At 41.9% G+C, this 23,201-nt stretch overlaps 1 protein-coding gene across 3 annotated transcripts in view; it reads left to right on the forward strand.

Annotated features, from left to right (window-relative positions):
- Positions 1–4,733: 4,733 nt before the first annotated feature.
- ARHGAP22 (Rho GTPase activating protein 22) overlaps positions 4,734–23,201 on the forward strand; it is a 57,653-nt gene continuing 39,185 nt past the window's right edge. Inside the window, exons 1-2 of one of the 3 annotated variants that reach the window (XM_031062337.1) lie at positions 4,734–4,956; positions 22,235–22,411. In XM_031062337.1, coding sequence (XP_030918197.1) covers positions 4,905–4,956; positions 22,235–22,411 — 229 coding nt within the window. In that variant the 5' untranslated portion in view covers positions 4,734–4,904. Of the gene's footprint in view, positions 4,957–21,797; positions 21,931–22,234; positions 22,412–23,201 lie in introns of those variants that run through there. The other 2 variants (XM_031062341.1, XM_031062344.1) reach the window with 2 other exon arrangements.

The following is a 23,201-nucleotide window of genomic DNA, read 5'->3' on the forward strand; positions in this document are numbered from 1 at the left end:
AGCTTTGCAGAAGTGAAATGCTTTCAACTCAGTGGATTTCTGCCATTTAACTCCTGCAACTTCCAGTTGTTGTGTTTTAAAAAAAATCTATTCTTCATTGGAACATGTTTGCCTGAATGTGACATTAGGAACACAGCCAGCAGTGCTCAAATATACATTGGCATAAATTAAACTCCATCCTTGCTAAGGGACAGATAAGCATGAAGGCTCTCAGTGTTCTCAGATAAATCATACTTAGCTCATCAGTGGGTGCCTTGATTTAATGAAGCCACAGTATGTTAATGTTAACACTGCAGAAAAAGCTGAAAAGTTACAGGCAGCCATGCTAACTAGCTACAAGCATTTAAAAGCCTGGGCATGAGCTCCTACTTGGCTATTCTGGCCATAATTAATGATGACAAGTATGTTGGAAAAATAATTATTTTGCTTGCTTTTAAAGACAATTACTTTGCTTGAGGCGAATGAGGGGGTGGGATTTATGTGGCTGTAATGAGCATATGTAGATGGCATCTTCCCAGAAGAATATTATAGCCACAGGATCTTTTTAATTGACCTGAGATTCCTTTGTTCTCCAGATACAATTTATGTATGTGGTCACAGACTAAAATGACCTTACTTGTTCTAGGGCAGGCTTAGTTCTAAACTGCTGAAAGGAAAAGAAAAACCCTGCTTTTATCAGCCCAATCAGCAACAGATAGAAATCTCTCCTGGTCACTTTGTAGGGCGGAGAATTTTTTTTAAATTGGTACCCTGAGTGCATCTTCTTTTCATCTGATAAAATAGGAATTGGGTGTATGGAAGCAGGCTGAGGTATTATTGCAGTCATCTGGTATCACTCCTGTGTCTGGGCTTGCAAAGCAGAGCAGCTTTTGCCTGGCACACCGTGATGCCATCCTCGGACAGCCACCTGCCTGCTCATTTACCCTGCTGGGCTGCAGAGCCTTGGTCCCTTTCCAGCCTGGACATGGCGCTGGAGCCCAGGGAGGGAGCAGCTGCTTCTCCCCCAGCTGCCATCCTAGAGCAGGCAGGGGGAGACAGCTCCAGCCTCCTGCCACCCCTCACTGGCACTGAGCACTGTGAGAGCCACACAGCCGGGTCACAGAGTCTGTGGTGAGATCCTGTGACAATAAGGTTGGGTCTTACTGCCATTCTCTCTTGAGTTTCATGCTAACTGGGCCCAGGTGGGAAATAACAGCAGAAAATCCCCCAAGGCTGCAATTCAGTGGAAAATTTCAACACGCGCAAACAACTTAAGACCTTTAATAGAAATGAGGAGTTTTCACATTTGCTGTCAGTCATTTCAGTGTTCATCTAAGATAGTAAAATTTTCTTGGGCCTCTCTCTTCTTGGGAGAGAGAAGAGGAACAAAAAAAACTGTGCTCCTCACTTACATATCAGAAAAATCTCCCTCTTGTTCCCTCTTTTAATCGTTTGGTGTTTATACAGAAGTCACAGTCCTTTTCTCCAGTTCCCATCTGTAAGATGGAGAAGATGATGTTGTCTTTCAGTAAAGTGTTCTGAAACCTGATATTGAAATGGGTTACAGAAAATGCAGTAATGAAGAACCATGAGTGCTTTTTTCCACACTACTTAGCCTGCTGCTAATAGTAAAGGTTGTGCTCTGTGCACTCCCAAGTCAGTCTCTCTGAATTGGGATCTGAAGGTGGAGGAAGAATACAAGAGGAGAAACCCACTAATCATATGGTAATGTGGTTTTAGTACAATGATGCATAGCAGAAAAATTTCGATTTCTTGCAGTCTCAGTTGTAACTAGCCCTTTCTAAAAGCATTACTAAAGGAAGCAGTCTTAACAGTGGGTGAATGATAACATTTGATGGTTTGGGTCCAATTCATTCTATTCTTGGTGTCTGCAGATTGTTGTCAGGATGGAAATTTTTACCTGATTTCAGTCTGTTTGGAGAGCTGATTCAGGAAAGCTATGCCTGAGCAACAGAAGAGTGCCAGAGGATAAAGAATAAACAGTTCTCTCATCATGAAGACACAAGGTCTTAGGGGTTCTCAAAGTAGGCTGTGGTGGTGGGAGGTGGAGATAGAGAGAGATCCCGTGTTTCATGGCCCTGGGTGAGAGATACAAATGTTTGTTTACAGAAGTTCAAAGTTCTCCCTGGAAACTGCAAGTCTAACAGGAGGGCAACCTCTGTTTTTAGCTCCAAGGGCAGAGAGAGCTGGAAATGAGGCAGAATGTAGGGTACTGGAGTTAAAAGCACCAGGGGTTTGTGCAAGGTCATTAAGGGGCCAGGATCTTAGGCAGCTGGGAGGGATTACTGCATTAGTCTGTATTTGACCTTGTGTTAAACTGGCAGAGAAGGGAGTTCCCTTGTGGTTGTGCTGTGGTTTTTACTGGTTGGGTTTTGGTTTTTTTTTAATTTACTGAGTGCAAAAAGGCAGATTTACTTCATCAGGAACTCCAGTGTGGTGTGTCACTGCGTGTGGGACATGTTTGCTGGCAAAGAGGAAGCTGGTGTTTTGAGGGCTGTTTGGGCATGACATCTTTTCCCATGTACCACACAGTGACAGACCAAGGAAGTGTCATGAGGTTCAGGAATTAACTCAGAGTTTATCCTGACTGTTTAACTTCTCCTTCAAAATAACCAGATTCTAGAGAAAATTTTTGTTTAGGGTCTGCTGGAAGGAATTAGGAGTGTTGGAAATAGCCCCCACCCCCAAATATTTCCAGATATCCATGGAAAGATTTGTGAGGCCACAAATTATGTTAAATCTGGGAGAATGTGTGCGGGAGTTTTTTGATGACACAAGATCAGGCAGTGTTTCCAGATTAAATATGGTGTAGATTGGGCCATCTCCAAGCCCCCCATTCCAAGGTGATATGTTGCTGCAGCAGCTGAGTAATGCGAAAGTTCTACCTGAAAAATGCTTCCTCCTTTTATGATACTGTACATTGCCCCAGTCCAACACACAGGCTGCAGTGGTTCACAGATGGCAGTTGCCTGTGTCACTGACTCATAGGGACTCTTTTCTCATCTCTTTCCTTTCTGCTGTTCCTCTCTGCTCCATACATGCTTGAGAACGAAATGGGATTTTTCAATATCAGGTTAACCTGACCCTTAGCTTGAGGTGTGCTATGGAAGAATTATTTATGCCTGAAAGCTTGTCTGGTGATATCAAAACTATCTAATGAAAGAGCAGACAGTTGTTGTGTTGTTTGGTTCAGGGTTTTTTGTATGATGGTACAGATACAAGAACAATGACATGCTGTTGAATATCAGAGGATATATGAATTCTAAACTGTGGTGAAGTTTTTCAGATGGCTTGCTGAATTGATTTTTCTTGAGCATAAAACTTGTCTTTCCCAAAAAACTCAGTATTTGTTTCCATGCTGACAGCAAATGGTTTAAGAAAAGGCACAGCTAGCAGCTCCATGTCGTGAAGTGCAGCCCTGATTTTTAGAGTCTTCATTATAGTGTTGTATATTCTTTTACCTTATGAAACTAATACTGGTTTCCTTCGGATCAGTTCCTATGCCAGTCTAGAAAGCTGACTTCAGATCCAGTCAGTGGGTTAATAGTTATAGATTACAAAACATTTCCCTTGCTGACAAGTAGCTGCTTTCTTGTACCTCAGTGCACTGGTGACTTGGCAGTACCCCAAAGATTGAAATCAATAAAAACCAAGAGCTAAAGCACTGCTGGAAGTATGGATTATTTGTATTTATGAATTTTCTATAAATCCATGAACCTTTAAAAGGGTGAATTCCATCTTTGGGTCATTACACATAGAAGGACTTGAAGCATAGAAACATTAGTATGCCCAAGACTGGGTAGTCAAATTTCTGGCATTGTCCTTTATATTCCAAGGAATGAGGTGTTGCCTCCTCAACCAATATGCTGTGGTTGAGTGAATTAGAGGTAGGTGACTAGAAGGAGGCAAACACTGATAATTGTCATTGCCATAAATGTCAATCCCAACTGTATGGAATTAAAAAGATAGGAAGTCAGTACCAAACTGCCTTAAACACTCCAGAAAGGCAGCAGAAGCAACAGGAATAAGACTGAATTTCAAAATCAAGTCATCTTGGTGGAATAAAAGCAAAAGATTTTTAGGAGACCTAAAAGCAGCATGGTGGACTAAGGGGAAATAAACAGCTGTAATCATATAGGACAAAGCAATGGCGTTAAGCCTGTGTCTTATTACCCACTGCCCAAGAGTCTCAAAGATTTTTTTTGTTTTGTTTTGTTTTTGTTTGGTTGTTTCTTTTTTGTATGTGTTTTTTTTTTGTTTTGTTTTGTTTTTGTTTTTTTTTTAATAGAAGCACTGTCACACTGTTGCCCCATTTGAAAAAAGGGAAACTGAGGCATGGGGTAGTGGGATGGGTGGAATCAAAACATCCTGAAGCAAGTTTTCTTGTGCCTAATTGGAAATAAGGAGATAACCAGAAGTGCCTAAGGAGGAAATGAAGAGATAAACCAGAGACATGACAGGAGATTTATAGTGCTACATTTTTTACTCAGGACAAGGACTGGTTAATAGAATCAGTTTTTTTACATTATCCAAACCTATTGGGTGTTTGGGTTTTTTTTCTTTTCAACATATGTGTCTGTAGCAGCTGAGTAATGCAGAAGTTCTGCCTGAAAAAAAATGCTTCCTCCTTATATGATACTGTACATATTGTCATGGAAATTGTCCTCATTTCCCCCGAGCACACTTTAAATAACTCGAACAGCAGTGCTAATGAGCAGAAAGATATCTGCAATCCCCACCGTGCAACTTGACATACTTTATCCCACTCTGAATTCCCTTTGCTCATCTCTGAGCATTTTAAAGATCTGGTATAATAATTTGCTTTCCCTCTTTGGTCTGTTCATTTTGCTCTTAGCACTTGATAATAAAAGGTCAGCTTTGGCTGAAACCTCAGTGTTGCAGCCATGCCGTTTTTTACTGCCAAATATCTTAAGAAAAGCAAGTGTCTCCGAAAGGGTAAGTCATTATATTTCTGATGTGTTTAGTGTTGTCTGTTTTGCTTTAAATCACAGTAAAGGATTTATTTTGAATTAACAAGCAGTGGAAATGGATCTATTCATGCTGCCTGTCGTTTAGCACTGGGGGTTTTGTTGGGCTGTGTGCAGTTTTGGTTCAAGATACAGTGTACGTTATTATCTTGCATTTTACATTCAGAAAAGCCGACTAAGCAAGAGATGTTTAACTCTTTAAACATGGAGCATGTGTTTTGCACAGGGGTGGAATCCCTGATGTAGAACAAAACAGCAACAGAGAATATGTGTGTTTGTTTTTACAGATAAGTTTAGGTAGGCAGCTGAGTAATGGTCCACTATTTTTTATCTCTTTTGTGCAAAAGGAGCATTTTATTTTCAATCTACACTGAAATAATAAAATAAATGATACCTAGTGAAGGAACAGCACATTTCCTCTTAGCATCTCTCCTGTGTAGGTACCTGTGTGCATGACTCCACAGAGATTTTTCAGCTTGCTGTTATGAGATTCACTTTGTGAATTACTGTGTGGGCTTTTTCAGGAAATACTGCTTTTTCTCCAGGTACATACAAAACTCTTCATGAGAGCAATCTGCCTCTAGTATTGTAGAAATTGACAGTGTAGTAAAGTCCCAATACACACATTGATTGTAAATTATTTTCTTCCTTTGCATGTGTCTTCATTGTGACATTTGCTGTTTAGCCAACAGTCCAGAAGCAGGGTTTGCATAAAAACAAATGGCAGTGATTTTGTGTGTCTGGGACATGCATTAGTTCCATGGGATCTGAGCAATCTGACTTACTCACTTGGCTAGTTTTATATATATTACTTGGCATTTATGAATGTTGGTATTTACTTAATATGTGCGTTTCTCTAATTCCTTGTTTGCATATTATTTTTTTCTAAGGGATACATGCAAATGGGAATTGTATAGGTTTTCATCACTGGTGTACAGATGAAGAAAATGTTTTGGAAAAAAGTTAAAGAAAACAAATTTTCATTACCTTTTTGTTTTCTTCTGGGTTTCTATTTTAAAATGGGCTTGCACAAGAAGTAGCAGTTGAGATGTGATAATTTAGTTAAGCTGACCTGTAGATGCTGGTTCCAGCTATTTGGTGTTTTGTTGAGTGAAATGTGTACGCATGTACACAAATTTACACAATAATTCAGAAATTCCTAAGGATAGAATCATCTCAGTAAAGCTTTTATTGAAAAGAAGGGAAAAGTATTATAACTGGATTATTAATTTGATTGTGATAAATTAGTTTTTAGAGTTTTGTTGTACATGTGTATATATAAATGCCACTTTACAAGGTGGCATAGGATGATTTTTGTTCATCTCCTGGGGGCACCCACCTGTCCGTTGCTTCATTCCCTTATGGTATGGGCCGCAGTAGCAATGGTTTCTAGACAGGGGCTGAGCAAAGGTGCCTGCCTTACCTGTGCCAGCATTGCAGGGAGGGGCTGATGGTGCAGCCAGGAGAGGTAAGGCTTTGAGAGATGACTGAGGGATGTTCAGGGAGCAGCAGCCAGTTGTACTCTTAGTGAGTCACCACCAACAGGAAAATTGTCAGCCAGCTGAACTGAGAGTGTTCCCTTTGGAGCCTGTTTCTGCCAAAATCTATCTGATCTGTGAAATCCATCAAACTGTCCAGAACACCTCCTGAATCAGGCTCGCTGGCAGGATAGGGACTCCTGATTCCTTCTGGTGCCCTCTCTGCTGTGTGCTATCTTTTCTCTTCTTGCTTCCAGCACAATCTGGGAAGGGCAGTGCTAAATCAATGTGTGTCTGAGTGGGAAATGCTGAGGTAGCTGAGCTTCTCCATGAGCTGTTCAGTGTCAGTCTGTCGCTAATCTTGCTTTGAAGAAGCTGGACTCCTGACAGCTTTTGAGCCACTTTCCATCCAGTTACTTAAGGCAATCCCCTTTAACTCCCTTTGAGAAAGCACTTCATTTGCAGAGGGTTTTACTGTCATCTGAATAAGGACATCCTTCCCAGTAAGTAAATGTGGTTGTTCAAAGGCGCTAAATGATTAGAGTGCCCTAGGCATAGCATCAAAAATGTGGTTGCACAAAAACTGTAGCAGCCACAGGCTCCAGTGGTTCTGACCTTGCTGTTCTCTGTGTCTCTGAACAGGGAAGGAGCAAACCATTAGGAGGAGTGAGATTAGTGTATGATCTGTGGTCTCTTTGCCACAGGTTCAGATGGTCTGGGGACAGAAGCTGGGCTATGGACAAGTTCATGGCCAAATGGGAAACAAAACTACCGGGTAAATGCTCCTGGTTCAGCCTTGAGAGGGAACTTGCCTAGATTAATACAAGAAGCGGACAGCATATATGGGAACTGGAAGCTGATTCTCCAAAGTCTTACAGCCTGAAATCCCAGGCTACATCCCAAGTGCAGGATTTTGTGGCTTAGCTCTTTTATACCAGGTTGTAGCTGAAGCCTGTTTCTTTCCAAGTGAGATTTAGTCTCACAATGCGCCATTTTATCTCCTCACTAGTATTCCAGGCCAGGCCACACTGTGTTTTGAATTAATTCTCTACTTGTTTGTGTGGAGGCTGCAAGAGTTTCCAGACATGCCTGAAATGAAACACCCAAGCCAGAGTACAGTGTTCTCTCTTGCTGTAAATCCTTTGCTGCGCAGGCTGTTGGGCCTGTGGAGACTTCCTGTAGGTCTCATTTGGTCACACAGCCTTACCCTACTCATACCCTCTGTTAAACATACAGCAATGACAGATTCTGGACTCTAAAATTCCTTTGTTTTTTTCCTATTATCAGTATAACCTCAATCAAACTCCTATTAGTTATATCCACACACACACCTTATTTAAGGCATCAAAACAATAAAGCTATTTATTAACCTCTGCAACCTGTTGTTAAAACCTTTCATTTTCTCATGTCTTTTTCCAATTTTTTTTGTTTGGCCATTTCCTGAGCACTGGCTCTGTACTATTCAAAACTGGGCTATAAAATGTCATATATTTGCCTCTGATCTGGCAAGTCATTGTCAATTTTTCACTTATGTCTTCATTTCTAGTGGGCAAAAAAGAAAGTCTCAGCTTCAGGAAAGCCTTTTCCACTTTAATTCAAAAGAATTTAATAATGAATGTTTTATTGCCAAGTGGTCCTTACTTTTCTGCAGCTGTAGATTTACAGGACTTCAAAGCTAGATGATTAAGGTGCAGTTTTAGTTTGTAGCCAGGCAAGCCAAACAACCTAAACTTCAAAGGAGGGGAGTGTTCTTTAATGTTGTGGGCTCACCCTTTGTGTTCAGCAAACGTAACTGCTGGGGAAAATGCCATGTGCAGCAGACAAGTGATGCTGCTCCCACTCCTGGGAGGGAGGGGGTCAGCTGGCTGCTGCCTGAGGAGAGCAGCCCATGCCCAGCAACCTCAGGATATTTGATGGCTGACAGTTAGGTCATTTTTGCACAATGCCGGCCTTCAAGACTTTCAGCTTTGCTTTCAGTATTCTTAAAGCTTCTGCCTCTGGGGGCCTCCAAGGCTGGTCATGCTAATGGCAGGATTTGAGCCTGAGCTCTGTTACCTCTTCTGCTTCACTTTGTCTGTGCCTGATTGTTTCCTCCTCTGATGTGCTCACAGGGTGGATGGCTTTATACACATTATGAAAGTTGAGGGCTATCCTGGCAAAAGGAAGCATTCACTCCATACAACACTATGATTTGAGGGGAATAAGGTAGAGGACTGGAAATAAGGATGGTCTGCATCTATGGCAGTGGTGTTGAAAAGGGGCCACTGTGAGTTTGCTTTTTTGTTAATACTTTATGCAGTTAGCCCAACCATAGATCTCCTGTTTGATATAGCAGTGGTAGTGGAGAGAAAGAGGAGCTTAGATAGATTCATTGTTAGATGGACCTGGAAGCTGTGGTGGTCTGTGGCTTTTCTTTCAACTCTGAAGCCCAAGCAATGCGACCCTAACCCTTTGTGTTTTATTAAACCCTTTATTGCACTTAGCTGGTGGATGGTCCAGTTCAGAAAGTAGAACAAAAGCCTCATGATGAGGCAGAAAAGGGCCTGGATAATTATTACTTCTTGAACTAGTGTATTATTTACTAGGACTGTTTATTGACTAGAAATCAGTCTTAAAAATCCCTACAAATAAATTCATTCCATAAGCTTGGGATGCAGCAAGGTGCAAGCATGCAATGGCGACACCCTGAGGTGGTATCTGAGATCAAAGCAAGGTGCTTGGGTGTAGAGGATGAGTCCACAAACAGTCTGGATCCTGACTGTACACTTGACTGTTTGGAGTTGTTGGAGCCCCCAGGAAATGGTGTGCTGGACTCCATGGGCTGGGAGGTATGAAAGGAGCTGGCAGGACACCACAGAGACATGTCTGTTGTTCAGTAAATGACTTGCAAAGCCATGTGGCTCTGGTGCCAATCTCCCTCATCAGTATTGAAATCTGAGTGGAATTGGGGCATTATCCAGTCAGTATCTAGTCTTTTGTGGGATCTGGGCCACTCTCTCCACAGGGCTCTGGGATTCAGCAGCCAGAGAGGCCAGTGCTGCCAGGAATGGCAGTGCTCTAGAGGCAGAGCTGGCCAGCACTGCGCCGCTCTCAGCGACCCATGTGCACGCTGCTGACAGAGCAGTGACTTCAGCTCCCCAGTTAAAGCTCTCCAGAGAGAGGAGGTGCCAGGCAACCTCTGGAGCCGCTGAGCAAAGGAGCAGCTTTGTGAGACACAGTACACTCCTAATTTTCTTTAGCTTTCCCATTTTGAGGGCACTGCTTTGGTGAGAAAATGGCCTCCTTTCCTCTCCCGTCCTGTGCTGGGTGAACAAGCTTCATGCTGTTCATCTTTTTTCCTTTCATTCTTTGCTCTCTGCTTTCTAGGGCTGGCACTGCCTTTGCAGTTCTACACAACCAACCCTCTAAACAGTATTCCTTGCTTTGTGAGAATCCATGTTTGATTAATCCAGGTGCCCAGATGTGGTAGTTGTGTTTTTCATTCTGACTCTGCTAGCTAAAAGCCAATGTCATACGGGAAATTATTGAGTGTCTCTGTATCTCAGTTCTCCGCTGGTATCTAGGACTTCCTCATTGTGGCATTCAAAGGATTTTTTTGGGTTTTTTGTTAAATACAGAGAAGGCATCTCTCCACTGATGCACAATATAACCTGGGAAAGTAGCTTCAGTCTCTGTGCCTATTCTCCCAGAACACTTATGTTTAATTTTATGTCAAAAGCATATTCCAACAATAGAGAATATTTTTTTAGCTTCTTTAATTTATTTGTTAATAGCTAAAGTATACACTGAAATCATCACTTTTGTTTTCATATACTTATGACTGGTTTGCAGTTACTGTTTTGTGACTATTTCATATTTGAAAAAGGTGATCCAAGCTGTGTTGGATGTTTTTAATTGAACAGAACAGTAACAGAACTGGACTAGATGAAGTTCATGTCAGGATAAGGAGTATGGTATAAAGAATTCTTTCTACTGTTGACTTCCTGAGAATCAGCCTTCCTCATATTTAGACTCATAGACAGGAGTAGAATATTTACAAACAGGAGCATTTGAGGCTTACAAGTGCTTGACTGTGCATTTAGAAATATGTTCCTTCATTATGGTCATTTACAAGCATGTAATGCTTTCACAATTAGGCATCTGGATCACCTAACTGGTGATCTTAAATTAAACAAGGCAAGAGAACTAAAACCTCTCTGGAAGGCTGGAGAAGCTGTGTCTGTTTGACAAGTGCTTCCAGATTTGCTTCGGAGACCATGGATTGAGTTTTCACTTAGAGGTAACTGGCAGAGACCAGACTTTGAAGACAATAGTTTACTGCTGTCTTGGGTTTCTGTTTTCACAGTATGAGCCATTTAAATAAAGAACCTGATACAGTAGAACCTTCTGTGTCTTTAATTCTAGAGCACTGAAACTGGCTGCAGTCACAAGCCATACAAGCTTACAGCCCTGTTATTTTTCCCTATGTTTTAGATTTATATCCCCTTTTAGAGACTTTCAAATTCATCTAATGGCTCTTAATTTAAAAAAATGTAGAAGGGAAGAGTAGGGAGCACTTGCTATGCTCTCCTCATTCCTTCTGTTGCCTGACTGGGGCTCTGACAAACCATGAAGCCATCAGTAATTTTTTTTCCAGCCTTGCAGGCCATTAACCCAAATGGTTCTTCGATTTCCGAACCGTGTCCTCCCAGCCCCCTGTGTTCCACAGCTTCACTATACATACATAATTCATTATTTGGAAAGCTGCTGTTTTAATGTAATATTAAACAGGCAGCAGCTCAGCAGGTGTCCCCAAGGTAAGGACGGCTGCATGCTGCTGGCAGCAGCTGCTGCCTTTAGGCTTATCAACATTTCTTTGTTTTGAAACGGAAGCTGGAAGGCTTTTTAATACGTGCCCTGTCATTGGCTGAGCAGATCCTGGTTTCTGGCTGTTATTCTGCCTTTGACTACAAAGACAAATTCTTATAACTCATTCTGCCTGCAATGGCTGCATACAGTTCTATGCCCTGGAGAAAGGAGCAGGGTGAGGAGAGAGAGAAGGCTCACAAGGCAGATATATGTGCCCTGTTTCCTCCTTGCGTTCTTCTTAGTGGACCAGCCAGGCTTAGTGAATCTGTGCAGCAGCCCAACTTTTGTCAGCATTTTCAAAATGGGCTTTCTGCTTCTATAAGCATAAAAAGAAACAAATATTGCCTATAGAGGGCATTCCAAATAGTGAGAGTGATATTCTGCTAGTCTCATGCAAGTTCTAGCTCTCTGTGGCCTAAATCTGTGTAATTAGATTTATATTGTTCATACCACGGGCAGAATCTGCTCAAATAGCAATGCTGGCATTTCCATTTAAGTAGTATATCACAACGAGCATTGAGTAAGCCTTTTCAGTTCTTTGGGATAAGTACTTCAGCTTCTGTATTTGAACATCATAAAATGCATTGATGGCTGGGTTTCCCCAGAATATGTGGGTCTTAAAATGGCCACATGTAAACTGCATGTGCAGTGTTCCTTGCTCTGGAGATAACTGGGGTGTAGTTACAGAATTTGGCTGCCTAGTGTGGTCATCCATGCAGCAAATATGCTCTTGCACCAGGAGAAGGTGCTCTATTACACTTGGTTGCTGTACTTACCTGTGTTAGCCTTCAGGACTTTTGGGGCAGGTTCCTGCGAGGTGTAATGTCTGCTGAGCTTTTAGTTCCTTTCTGTGCTCCTTTGTGGAAATTCTTTTAGTTTCCCTTGTTAATAAAGAGGCCCAGCTTTTTGCACTGCCCCGCCTGGAGTCCTTTAGCCACCCAGAGTTGTGTTCTGAGTGACAAGTGTGTACTTCCCACTTTTCCCAAGGAGCATTGTTGTGGCAGTGAAGAATGCTGCGTGCTACAATCATGCTTAGAAGGTTTATTGGTCACTCAGTGCTTGGCCAGATACAGGCTAAGGAAGCTGCTCTAAAACTGTTAGTCTGTGCAAACTGTAACAAGGCTACAGACTTGGATCAGAATATCCCTGAGCTCCTAAGTTTGGATGTGGATCAGCAGAACTTCCATCTGCATTGTCTCATCGTTAGTATTGGCAAGGGTTTCCTCAAACTTGTCAGCATTTTGTCAAAGGCCTACAGTATATATTCTTTGGCATTTCAGTCCTTTTTCTGTGTTAATGTGACAAATAGCCTTGTTTTTTGTAAAAACAAAGTCTGTAACTGTTGAGTCCTTAATGATAGTCCATTAATTTTCTGCTGCCAAAACTGTGCCTGTAAAGCTTCAGTTACTTTACTAAAGAAGATAATAATGTTCGTAATTGGTTGGCTTGAATTTCTGCAGTACTCTGTATTCAGTCTACAGAGAATCAGAGTCTTTACAGGCTCAGCTAGAAGCTCTGGCATCTGCAGCCTAGGCTTTACCAGTGGATGGCTTCTTTTCCATTCTCTTTAGCTCAAGGTTCAGAGAATTGGCTAAGATGGGAGACATGTAGTCTTAAAAATACAGTGAGGATTTCTTTGGTTTCACGGTGGATTAAGTGCAGGAGAAAGAAAAAACAGGCATATGAGGGGCAAGGTAGAGAGAAAAGGTGGTTGTAGAGAGATGTATTCAGAAGGCATGACCCACTTCATTCCTGCCATGGAGCAGGCCTGGCAAATGTGAGCATAACAGTGTAGAAAGAGTGCAGAAGTTGGATATTATCTCTCCAATATGAAATTATTAAAGAAAAATAGATAAGAATTCACTATTCTGATGTTATGGTAATTTCTAGTCAGAATATAAAATTTTTGTCAACTTTTGTTTTTGGTGTCAAAGATTTGAAGGAATTTATGAGAATTAGAAAATTACTTGTGGTTGCATGGTAATGCATAAAAATTACCCAGTCATTTTCATTCAGATTTTTCAAAGCATGAAGTATCATCATCTTTGGTTAGGAAGGAATTTCCTCCCTTATAATAGCATGTAAACATAACCACAGTTGGAATACATAATTTGATACATTCTTCAGAAGTGTTGAGCACTTGCTGCTTTGGAGAACCACGTGGAACCATATGGCCTGTTTTGCACTGTGCTACTATTTTCTGAGTCTTTCATACTTATATTTGTAGTTTCATTTTTGTACCCTCAAATTAAGTTGACTTAATTTAGATGCCTCCTGCAATGTGCCTTGTAGGGACAGACACACAGATCCTGCCAGGTGGCCTAAATTGCCTCCTTGTGAGTGTGTGGCTTCTGCTGGCCTGAGAAATAATTCATTTCCTCTCCTTTCTAATCAGAGGTTAGCAAAATGACTGTAGGCACATAGTCCAGGGCAGTTCCACACCATCACCATAAAGGTCTGGGCTCATTGTGACCCTCTAGGTCTGAAATTTGCTGAGGAAAGGCAGTAAGGGTTCGTTTCCTGGAGTGGAAAGAAACGAGGGTAAGGGAAAGCAGCCTGCTGTTGGTACAAGGCTGTCAGCAGAATGTGATGGGGGAAAAAAAAGTCTTGCCCTCCCCTGTCATCCCCTCTTGCCATCACCAGGTCTTCTTCCATGAGGGGATGAAATTACTTTGTTCTCCCTTGCCCCTCCAGCACGCCTGTAGAGAGGGGTAGAAGTTTTTTGTTATTCTAAGACAGAGAGATCATGAAGTGAACAGCTCCCTGAGAGCTGGTGACATATCAGACAGATTCTAAAGGAAAGGTCTGCAAGTTCTGGAGCACAACCGTGTGTGAATGGAGGAAGATGAACTGCAACTATGCCCAGGCTCCCAGCACTTTCAGATTCTTTTCCATTGGGAGCTCTGGCAAGGAAAGCAGTATTAGCATTGGCAGAGGCAGCCCTATACCCTAAATTTGTCTGCTTTGTCAGTAGCTACTGCTGTAAGAGGCAGTGAAGTGCCATTGCACAGAGAGAGCTCCACCTGAGAAGCCTCTGTTATGATGCAGGCTTTGAATTGAACATGCTCGATCTCCACAGTAACCTCCTATCAGGAACCATTATTTGAGTCAAGAGCCAGAAGGGTTTAAAGTGGTCTAACTCCTGAGGCGTCTTTGGACGTGATTAAAATATTGGTACTCTGAATTCTCACTTGAGATGAAGCATGCAAATCGCCACAAAGGTGAAGTGGTGTGGTGCAGCTCCTAGGAACTGCTGGTGTAGTAGTTGTTGCTCATGTTAATTATTGCTGATTGACTTCTCTTTGAAATCTTCCTTGCTGGCCTTCTAAACTAGCTGTGACCATGTTGGAAAGTTTTCTTCCCTTGCTGCTAGCTACTAGAAGCTGATAACAGAGCAGTTAAAATACAGTTTGTTTATAAGGATACTCTTTGGTGTTGGGGGCACATTCCACAAGCTCCTGAAACTCCTGTATTTGGGGGGCAGTGTGGTCATTGTTAATGTCTGCTCCTTTCATGGAGCAAAGTAGTACTGGGCAGAAGGGGGAGGGATTGGTGCCTGAGCTGTACTGGTACAAGGGAGATGCTGTGTCCTTGAAAAAATGTACTTAGTTGCTTGTTATGCTGGGCTCATCTGAACTCTAAATATTGGGCTGCTGCTGTAGAAGTGGCCTTTCCTCCATTGTGAGTCACTTCAGCCCCTGAGCTGTACTTTGTGTCCACAGTGAGCAGCACATCCCAGGCAGCACAGTGCTACTCTCTTGTCTTAAATTGCAAATAACTGAAAACAGGGAGACGTGAGAGCATGGGTGTACTAGTACCATAAATATGTTTGTAATGCCAGAAATATAACTTAAGAATGACTGAGCCTTTTTTATTGAAACTTTGAGAAGTTCAGACAAGGGCAGATAAAGCGTATTAAGGAAAAATCAGCTCAATTAGACTCAAACATTACACAGCACTGAACTCATGTAAGCAGGTTTTACAAGCAAAAGTTCAAGGTGAAGCTTGTATGCAATTCTACTTTTTCTTGAAGAGTACTTGAAGTTATTTTTCTCCCTTCCTCTTACCTTGCATCTTTTTTTTTTTTCTGCTTGCTGTGGTTCCTGGAGTGTGACATCACTTTGCTAGCATTTGGCCTACCTGGAATATGGGCTCTGTTTATTTCCAAGCATTGCTTTATTTGAAGTGGTTGGTAGTCTTAAACAGTTCTTCACTTTAATTATTAGATAAAAGTCTAGAGTAGTAAGGTCATATGCATTATCAAGAAAGACATCTCCAGGCAGGAGAGTCAAGCTAACCAGACACAGGTTTTATGTATAACAGGTCAAAGATTCAGTTTAATCTTCCTTTCTTTCATATTGTTTCAGTAATCCTACACTTGAAACTGACAACTGACACAGATCACTAGCCTTAAGTTTATATGGGTTTTCTGTAGTCCATGTACCAGTACAGAGAAACTTTATTAGTGACTCTGTTCATGTTAAATCTTGTCAGATGTTTTTGCATAAGAAACCACAGCTCTGAGGTCTCATGTCTTTGTTGGTGCATTTTTAAAGCAGTTTAATGGCTTCTGAAACCACAGAAGGCATGGGAGGGGAGAAATGATCACAGGGCTTTTGGATTGCTTAATAGATGGCAGTGGCTTTAGAAGGTTTGCCTGCTTTTACTTTATTCTCTGGGATGAGGTCTAAGATATAGTATCAAAAAACCATTAACAGACTCATCAAAATCCTCTGCAGTGATTTTGACTTGGAAAATTTGATCAACTTCTACTTGTAACTACCATGGAACTTGGTGAAATAAAAAGTGCTTAAGGAAATTAGACATTTAATATTTGACTGAGAATTCAATGAGATTTTAGTGCATGCTTGTAAATGCTACCCTAAGAAAATGTGAACTGTGTCAATTTGAGCTGAACTTCCTCATTACAATAAAAAGTATTTAAGATTTCCTTTTTCTCATTGACACAGCCAAATGAATGTTGAATGCTAAAATCCCCCTAAGCTCCTTCCAAACTGTGTAAATGAAATACCTTTCACCCACAAAGGGGTCTGTTTCTTTAGAAAAAAAAGTGATTATGTTATCCATTGGAACTGTGACACAGTGAATGTATTTTGAATCAAAGCTTGTTTCTTTCATTTGCACTCCACATGATACTAAATTCTTGTGCCTTGTTTTTTCTAAGTTTTGGATGCCTTTTAAAATACGATCATGCATCAGCTCCAAATCAACTTCCAACTCATATATTCCATACATAAATAGATGGGTGGGTGGGGATAGATGGACAGATACAAACAAAAAAAAATCATGGCAAGCACACATCACTGTTTACTGTACTGTTTTATTCCTCACAAATCATACCCCTACTGGGACACCCCCAGTTTCCCTTGTTTTTATCTTACTCCTTGGCTACTTCGGATTTTGCTTGCTGTTTTTTGTGTCCTCAGGCAGCCTAAATGGACCATTTCCAGATGAGTTTCATATTCACAGAAAATTTCCCCTTTTATTAAATAATAATTCAGAAAAAAAAAGCAAAAAAAGCAGAGAAGTTTAAACTGATGCTGGTGGCAGGTTAACACAGGATTCAGCTGTAATGGACAGGCTCAATCTCCAGCATTCAGCCTCACGGAAACCTTTGGTTGGGGTGGAAAGTGCTCAGGGTAGAGCTTCAACATTAGCTGGAGTCAAAGGTAAGAAGACTGAAGAAATGGAATTAGGTTTCAAGTGTCTATTCAAAGCATTCTTAATGAACTTTTGCTTACTCATTGGTATTTCTTTCATCTCTTGATCCAAAGATCAAGATTGGTTTTCTTTGGGATTTTCTTCTTGCTGTGCAAAAAATGATTCCCTCTAACAGAGCTGCCCTTATTCTTGTCAGAATTCACCTCCTCATTTTTCACCTTCATTCATTATCAGGGTGATCTTTGAGCCCCAAATTCTGATACTCACCTTAAAGTCAATCATGAAGACCAGGTCAGGGAAGATGAATCATCACAGTTGTTCTTTTTGGCAGTGAGTGCTAATTTTTGACCATTTGTCGAGACCTTTGTTGCTGCTTGTCTGCAGTCAGAGGCTTTCTGCCACTACGTGCTGCAGCACTGAGGGCAGACACGTCAGCTGGGCCGTGTTTCCCACCAGGCACCTTCCCCATCCTGCCTGGAGCTGCTGCTCAGCCCCTGCTGGAATCGCTCCTGACAGCGCTGCAGCTGCTGTCCACACCAAAGCCCTGCAAACACCAAACAAACACTGCAAACACTAAACAGGGCAGTGTGCACACGTACACAAGCCACTGCAGTGGGGTAGCTTCTCATATAAGGACAATGCACAAGCACATCAGTAAGAGGAATGATGTAAGAAATGGGTGAAAGGCAAACCAGAGGGAGGAGGTGGAAGTAAAAGAAGCTACCGAAGCAAAGAAAGAAGCTGCCAACTTCAGAACTCAACAGCAACTTTGCTTGAGAATATGAAAGTTCCTCCTTTTACATGCAATGAGGCAGTCTTATCCCCCATGCAGAAGTCCAGTCCTGTTCCCCCTGAATTTCTTTTCCATATGGACAAAGGGGATCCAAGGCTTGGCTTCACAAGTGATCTTAAGAAGTTTAAGCTTGAATGAATGAGGTTCAAGGCAAACAAAAAAATTCAAGCTTTTCCTCATTGGAAAGGGCTGTATAAAGGCAGAGATGCAGACTGTTGTTGCAGTTCTTTGAACAGGGATACAGGGCAGGACAAATGTAACAAAATGATACCTTATGTTTTGTGCATTCCAGTGAATGCTTATCTGTCTAAGGATGGTCAAAAAAAAAAAGAATTTTCAGTAAACAAGGCCTTGAAGAGTAGATGGTGACTCCTGCTGTTGTTGCAGCACACCATCTCATCTCTAGTAAGATTTAGTCCCAGTGTTTTTGGATTTAACCTTCCCTTTTGTGGGGCATGGGGGGAAAGCTGAAAGGAGGATAATTTCTAAGGATTGGGAGGTGGACATTACTCTGAGGTGACTGGTGCCATTAGCAGGTCATGGCTCCCAGGCCATATGAAATGAAGAAACCATGAGTGGAGGCAGGGGAGAGCAGTTCTGCTAGCTTGAGTTAGTCTGGTCCTGGAGAGAAGAGAGCATTTGTGCACTGCAGCTGGGGGCCTGGAGCTAAACTGCTCCCCCAGGCTGATACCTGCCAGGGTGTGTAAAGCACTTTGGCAAAGGTACCTTGAGACAGGGGCAGCAAAGCACCCAAGTCAGCTGGGACCTGCAGCCCTTTCGATGGGGAGCACAACCAAACAATCTCTTAATCTTTCTAGGCTCTTACATGTGTTGTGTATGCTGACATGGTTGCCATCACCTTTCCCACTCTTCAAGTTGTTTGGTTTCTGTATGATGGATGAGAGGCAAATTGAGCTGCCACCTTGCTTTGTGGATAAGGATGAAATCCAGTGCATCATGTCCAGCAAGGCTGCAGCAGACAACAGACAATCCTGTCTGCAACAGACAGCAGACAATCCTGAATACAGGATCTCCTGGTCATAGGCTAATGCTAAGGCAGTGGACTGTTCATCCCCAGAGTTAAGACCCCTGTTCCTGCCACATCTTTTGACACACTTGCACTCTGTTTGTGTTTGCAGAGAGTTTTATTTTGTCTTTAGTCTGGAGATTAAAATAGCTTTGAGCAAAAGGACTGGAATGTCTGCCCATGGCAATCCTGAGCTACTCAGGGTTTGTCTCTGAGGCCCAGTCCTGTTTATATGGGAGCTTGATTAAAGATGAGTGAGAAAGGGCTGGAGCTCCCTTAGTGGCAGAGAAGAGGTGTGAATTCAGTAGCTGAATATGAACTTCATCCTGCTGTGAGTGGCGAAGATAAAATTCTGTCTCCACATGTTTCTGGGCAGGAAGCTTTGAAATCGTTTTCCTAAAACAGTTCCTAAAGTCTAGAGTGTTTAAACTGATAGAATGTTGTGTTTCCAATTCAAACCTGAAATCCATGACAGGATCCTGCTTTGTGTCTGAGCCCATAAAAGAAATCATCTGTGAGTTTCAGGTAAAATTCTAGACTTCAAAGGAGTTTGTTGTGACATTGTTTCCTTGGGCTGTTTATTTGTTTGTGGAGGTTGTTGGGTTTTTTGGTTTTTTGTTTAAGAAGCCCTAGGTGTTTAAATTGGCTGTTTCTCATTCTTGTGACTACCAACACTGAAAAGCTGTTGAACGTCACAACAATGTAGGGAGAGATATGTCTGAACTCTGCCTTTTAGAAACCCCCAATCTTACTGCTTGATGCCTCAAGGATGTAGTGGAAGGAACCAGCCAAGTGTATGAAGAAATATGAGCAAAATGTTACTAAAAAGAGAAATGCTTACAGGTGGGTCTCCATGCTCTGCCACTGGATAGTCACATTATGCTAACATAAGCAATTCTGAAGTGCTTATTTCTTATTTCTGAACTGGCCTTCGTGTGTGGAGTTGTTTTCATTTGCTTGTACTTACATGTCTAGTCACTACTGACTCTCCCACAGGCAGATTGTAGGGTCATGGCCTTGCTCCTATTTCTAGTTTCAGTGGGGAAAGCCAAACATGGAGGAGCTATATGTAGTCTTCAGCAGACTCTCAGGTCTGGTGTGTACAGAAATCTGTTTTTCCCATCCAGCTTTTGCTATTTGCAGACAGATAGAAGCATAAATGTTTTTATATTTTTCCCCTAAATGCTTGCATGAAAACTGTCTCTGAAGGTTTGGAAAGCAGCTGGCTGGTCCAAAGTAGCATCTTAGGGGAAGGGGACTTGTAGTCAGCTTCCTCTGGTACAGTAATTCCTTGGGAATATGCTGATGCCAGTTTTGCAGAAGTCCAGTAAGTCATCATCCTCTGGTTGCTGTGCTTCTTATGGCAATCTTTGTATGGGTTAGTGCAGCTAATTCCACTGCATTTACAGTTTGTGATTAATTCTAAGACAAGCTTCTGGTCTCTTCTTGCCCTTCATGGCTTGGGTGGGCAAGATCTCAGCTGATCCCTTTAAACTTAAGAACTAGATGTATTTTAGTCTTGACCAAACTCAGTTGTTTGCTGGTGATGGGACCCATACAGTACATGTCTTTTTGAGGCTGTTTCATTCCTTTGAAGAATGATGGCCTAGCTGGAGCTCAGGCCACTATGTGCAAAATGCCACATCCTGGAACCCATTTCTGATGTGTATTGAGGGCTGTGAAAAGCCTCTTTCAATTGTATCTCCTATGAAACATTTGACTATGAGAAAGGGTGTGTCAGTAGGTCAGCTGGGTAAGGCGCAAGAATTAGACTTCACAACCTCTGCTTTCACCACGAGGCTGAGTATGCTGGAAAAAAAAGATTTAGGCAGTGACAGGAATTCCACAGGCTGTGGTTTCCTGCACAGGCAGTTTTGTATGCAGAGGATGAAGCATGTCATGCTTGCAGTGGAAGATGGTGGGACATTGATCTGTTCAGATGCCTGCACCTAGCCTTGAGCTAGAGAGCTGTTCTCTTATATATCTCAAGGAATATGAATAATTCAGTAAATCAAAAAACAGGAGACTGTCCAAGAGGATTTGGGCACATGCAGGGAAAAAGCATCATGGCTTTTGTTTCTTAAGCTGCACAGCTAGTCCCTGGTGGCTGCTGTTTCTCCTCTTTACTGAAAGACTGCCTCAGTTTCCCAGTTTAGTGAATTGCTTCTCGGAGAACCACAAAATACTTCCCAATGCATCTCATTTTACCACTTCTGCTTTGCAAATCAATAAATGTTCCATGAGTGTGTCAAGGCAAGAAAACAATTAATTGCAAGAAAAAGTACTTCCTTGGCTTGCAGGCAGCTTGCTTCTTTCCCCAGATTAGTGAGGATTTAAGAAGCACATGTTCTGTGTATGCTAAATCAGCTCTGCAGAAGCCACAGCATACCGTCATCCTGCCCTTATCTCTGAATTCCACGGGCAGGCAATCTCAGCTGCTCAGCACAGGCTGGCAGCTTTAGCTTGCCAGTAGGTGCTGAGAGCCATGTAAGCGTGGAAATGACAGTGACACACAGCTCAGATGTTATCTCCATAGCAAAGCCAAAGGCAGTTTCCATGGTGATGGGGAAGCTCCAGGCTGCTGGGGATGCAGCTGCTGAATTAGACAGGATCAGTAGCCTTTTCATACAGAGGCTCTTCTAATAAAGCTTTTGTGTGTTTATGGGGCACTCACTAGGTTGTTTCCAGCTCTGGAACATAAAATGAAGGGTGAGGGGAAGATTTAAATTGTTGGAGTGAGTGCTGACCTAAAAATGAAACAGGAAAAGCAAGGTCAAAATGTTTTGTGTATTGAAGTATCCACAAGGGAGAGTTTTTTGTGACAGCTTGAGTGAATTTGATGTTCTGGTCAGTGCTTTTCTGCACACCAACATTAATAGCTCCTAAAATTTTTACATCAAGTGGAAGAGTCAGAATCATGTCCCCAGCTCTTAAGTTTCTTCTGAATTGGATCCAAAATCAGAATGGGTCTCTTTCTCTGTATTGAGACTATATATCCCAGAGACTTGGGGAAAGTGGATGATCTTGTGACTTCTACATCTGAAGCATTTTAAAATGTCTTACACTTCACTTGGTCCCTCTTTTGGGTAAAAATCTCTCAATACCTCAGCACAGGTATGTGGAATTAATTTCTTACTTTTCCTATAGAGTCTTATGGCCTGTACTTTCACTTTTCTTATTGCTGAGATAGCAGGTACATCTGGTTTCCCACACTGGAAATGCATATTTTGCACTTCTGCTTTGATCTTCTATCAACCTGTGCTCTGTGGGTGGCACAGCACATCTGCAGGAATTGTCTGTAAAACTGCTTAATTAAAATAGTAATTTAATTATTTTGACCGAGATTTTTGGCGGTGTTAAACTTTGGTTGCTCTCTTTTAAACAGGATGCTGAAAGAGATTTGTATTCTGTCTTTCAGGTGGTGCAGGGGACCGGGAAAAGATGCCTGCCAATCATGAGGCTTTCCTGCTCATGGCTAATTCCCAGAATGAAATGGAAGATTGGGTGAAAGCCATCCGACGGGTTATATGGGCTCCATTTGGTGGAGGTATTGCAAATAGCTCACATGCACATAAATTAAAACATTTGCCTCAAGGTAAAATATATTCTTGTGATACTAGGATATGTGTAACACTGTAAAATCATTGAGATGTCTAGATAAGCTCCTGATTGTCTGAAGTGTTTTGAAGCAAGGGACAGGGTTGATTTTTTAATTTTTCTTTTTTTGGTAGGGGATGGACAGGAATGAAAGGGGGTGCACATCCAGAGTGTATAACTATCTCAGAAAGGGGTGGTAGTAACAAACATACTACTATTGTCAGTATTCAATTCTTTACAACAAAATATTGTGTGGACCTTATGGGAATGAAGGATTCTGCTCAGTTATCTCAGTTTTCTTCCATGAGGGCAGATGCCCATCTTGAACATCCATACAACCAGCAAAACTTCAATTAAGTTAATGTAGGCCCCAGTTGAGAAGGCAAAGCTTCTACTGGCTTCACTGGGGATGTAGCCTGAGGAAGAAGAGGGTCAGGCTGAGTGAACACCTGTAGGGTAATTCTCTGTTGACAATCCCTGTAGTTAAAGTGAACAAAACATCCAGACTTTCCTTGTTGATATTATTCCATAATCTTTGAATTCTCAAGTCAACAGGCTAGGTAGGAGTTTTTTGCATAGAACAAGGACTCACAGATGTTTTCTTCTCTGGGTTTGGTATTGGTGACAGCAGCTGCAGGGCTGGTACTGGACACTGTGCTTTGAAGTGGCTTGGGTACTACTGATGGAGTGCATGCAAGCAGTGGTATCATATGCAGACAGTGCTGTCAGCCTCTTGTGAAAGGTACAGATAAAAAAAGTGACAGAAAAGGGTTAGGTAATACAATTAC

Source organism: Geospiza fortis, unplaced genomic scaffold (genome assembly GCF_000277835.1).
Source record: "Geospiza fortis unplaced genomic scaffold, GeoFor_1.0 scaffold130, whole genome shotgun sequence".
NCBI classification, from domain to species: domain Eukaryota; kingdom Metazoa; phylum Chordata; class Aves; order Passeriformes; family Thraupidae; genus Geospiza; species Geospiza fortis.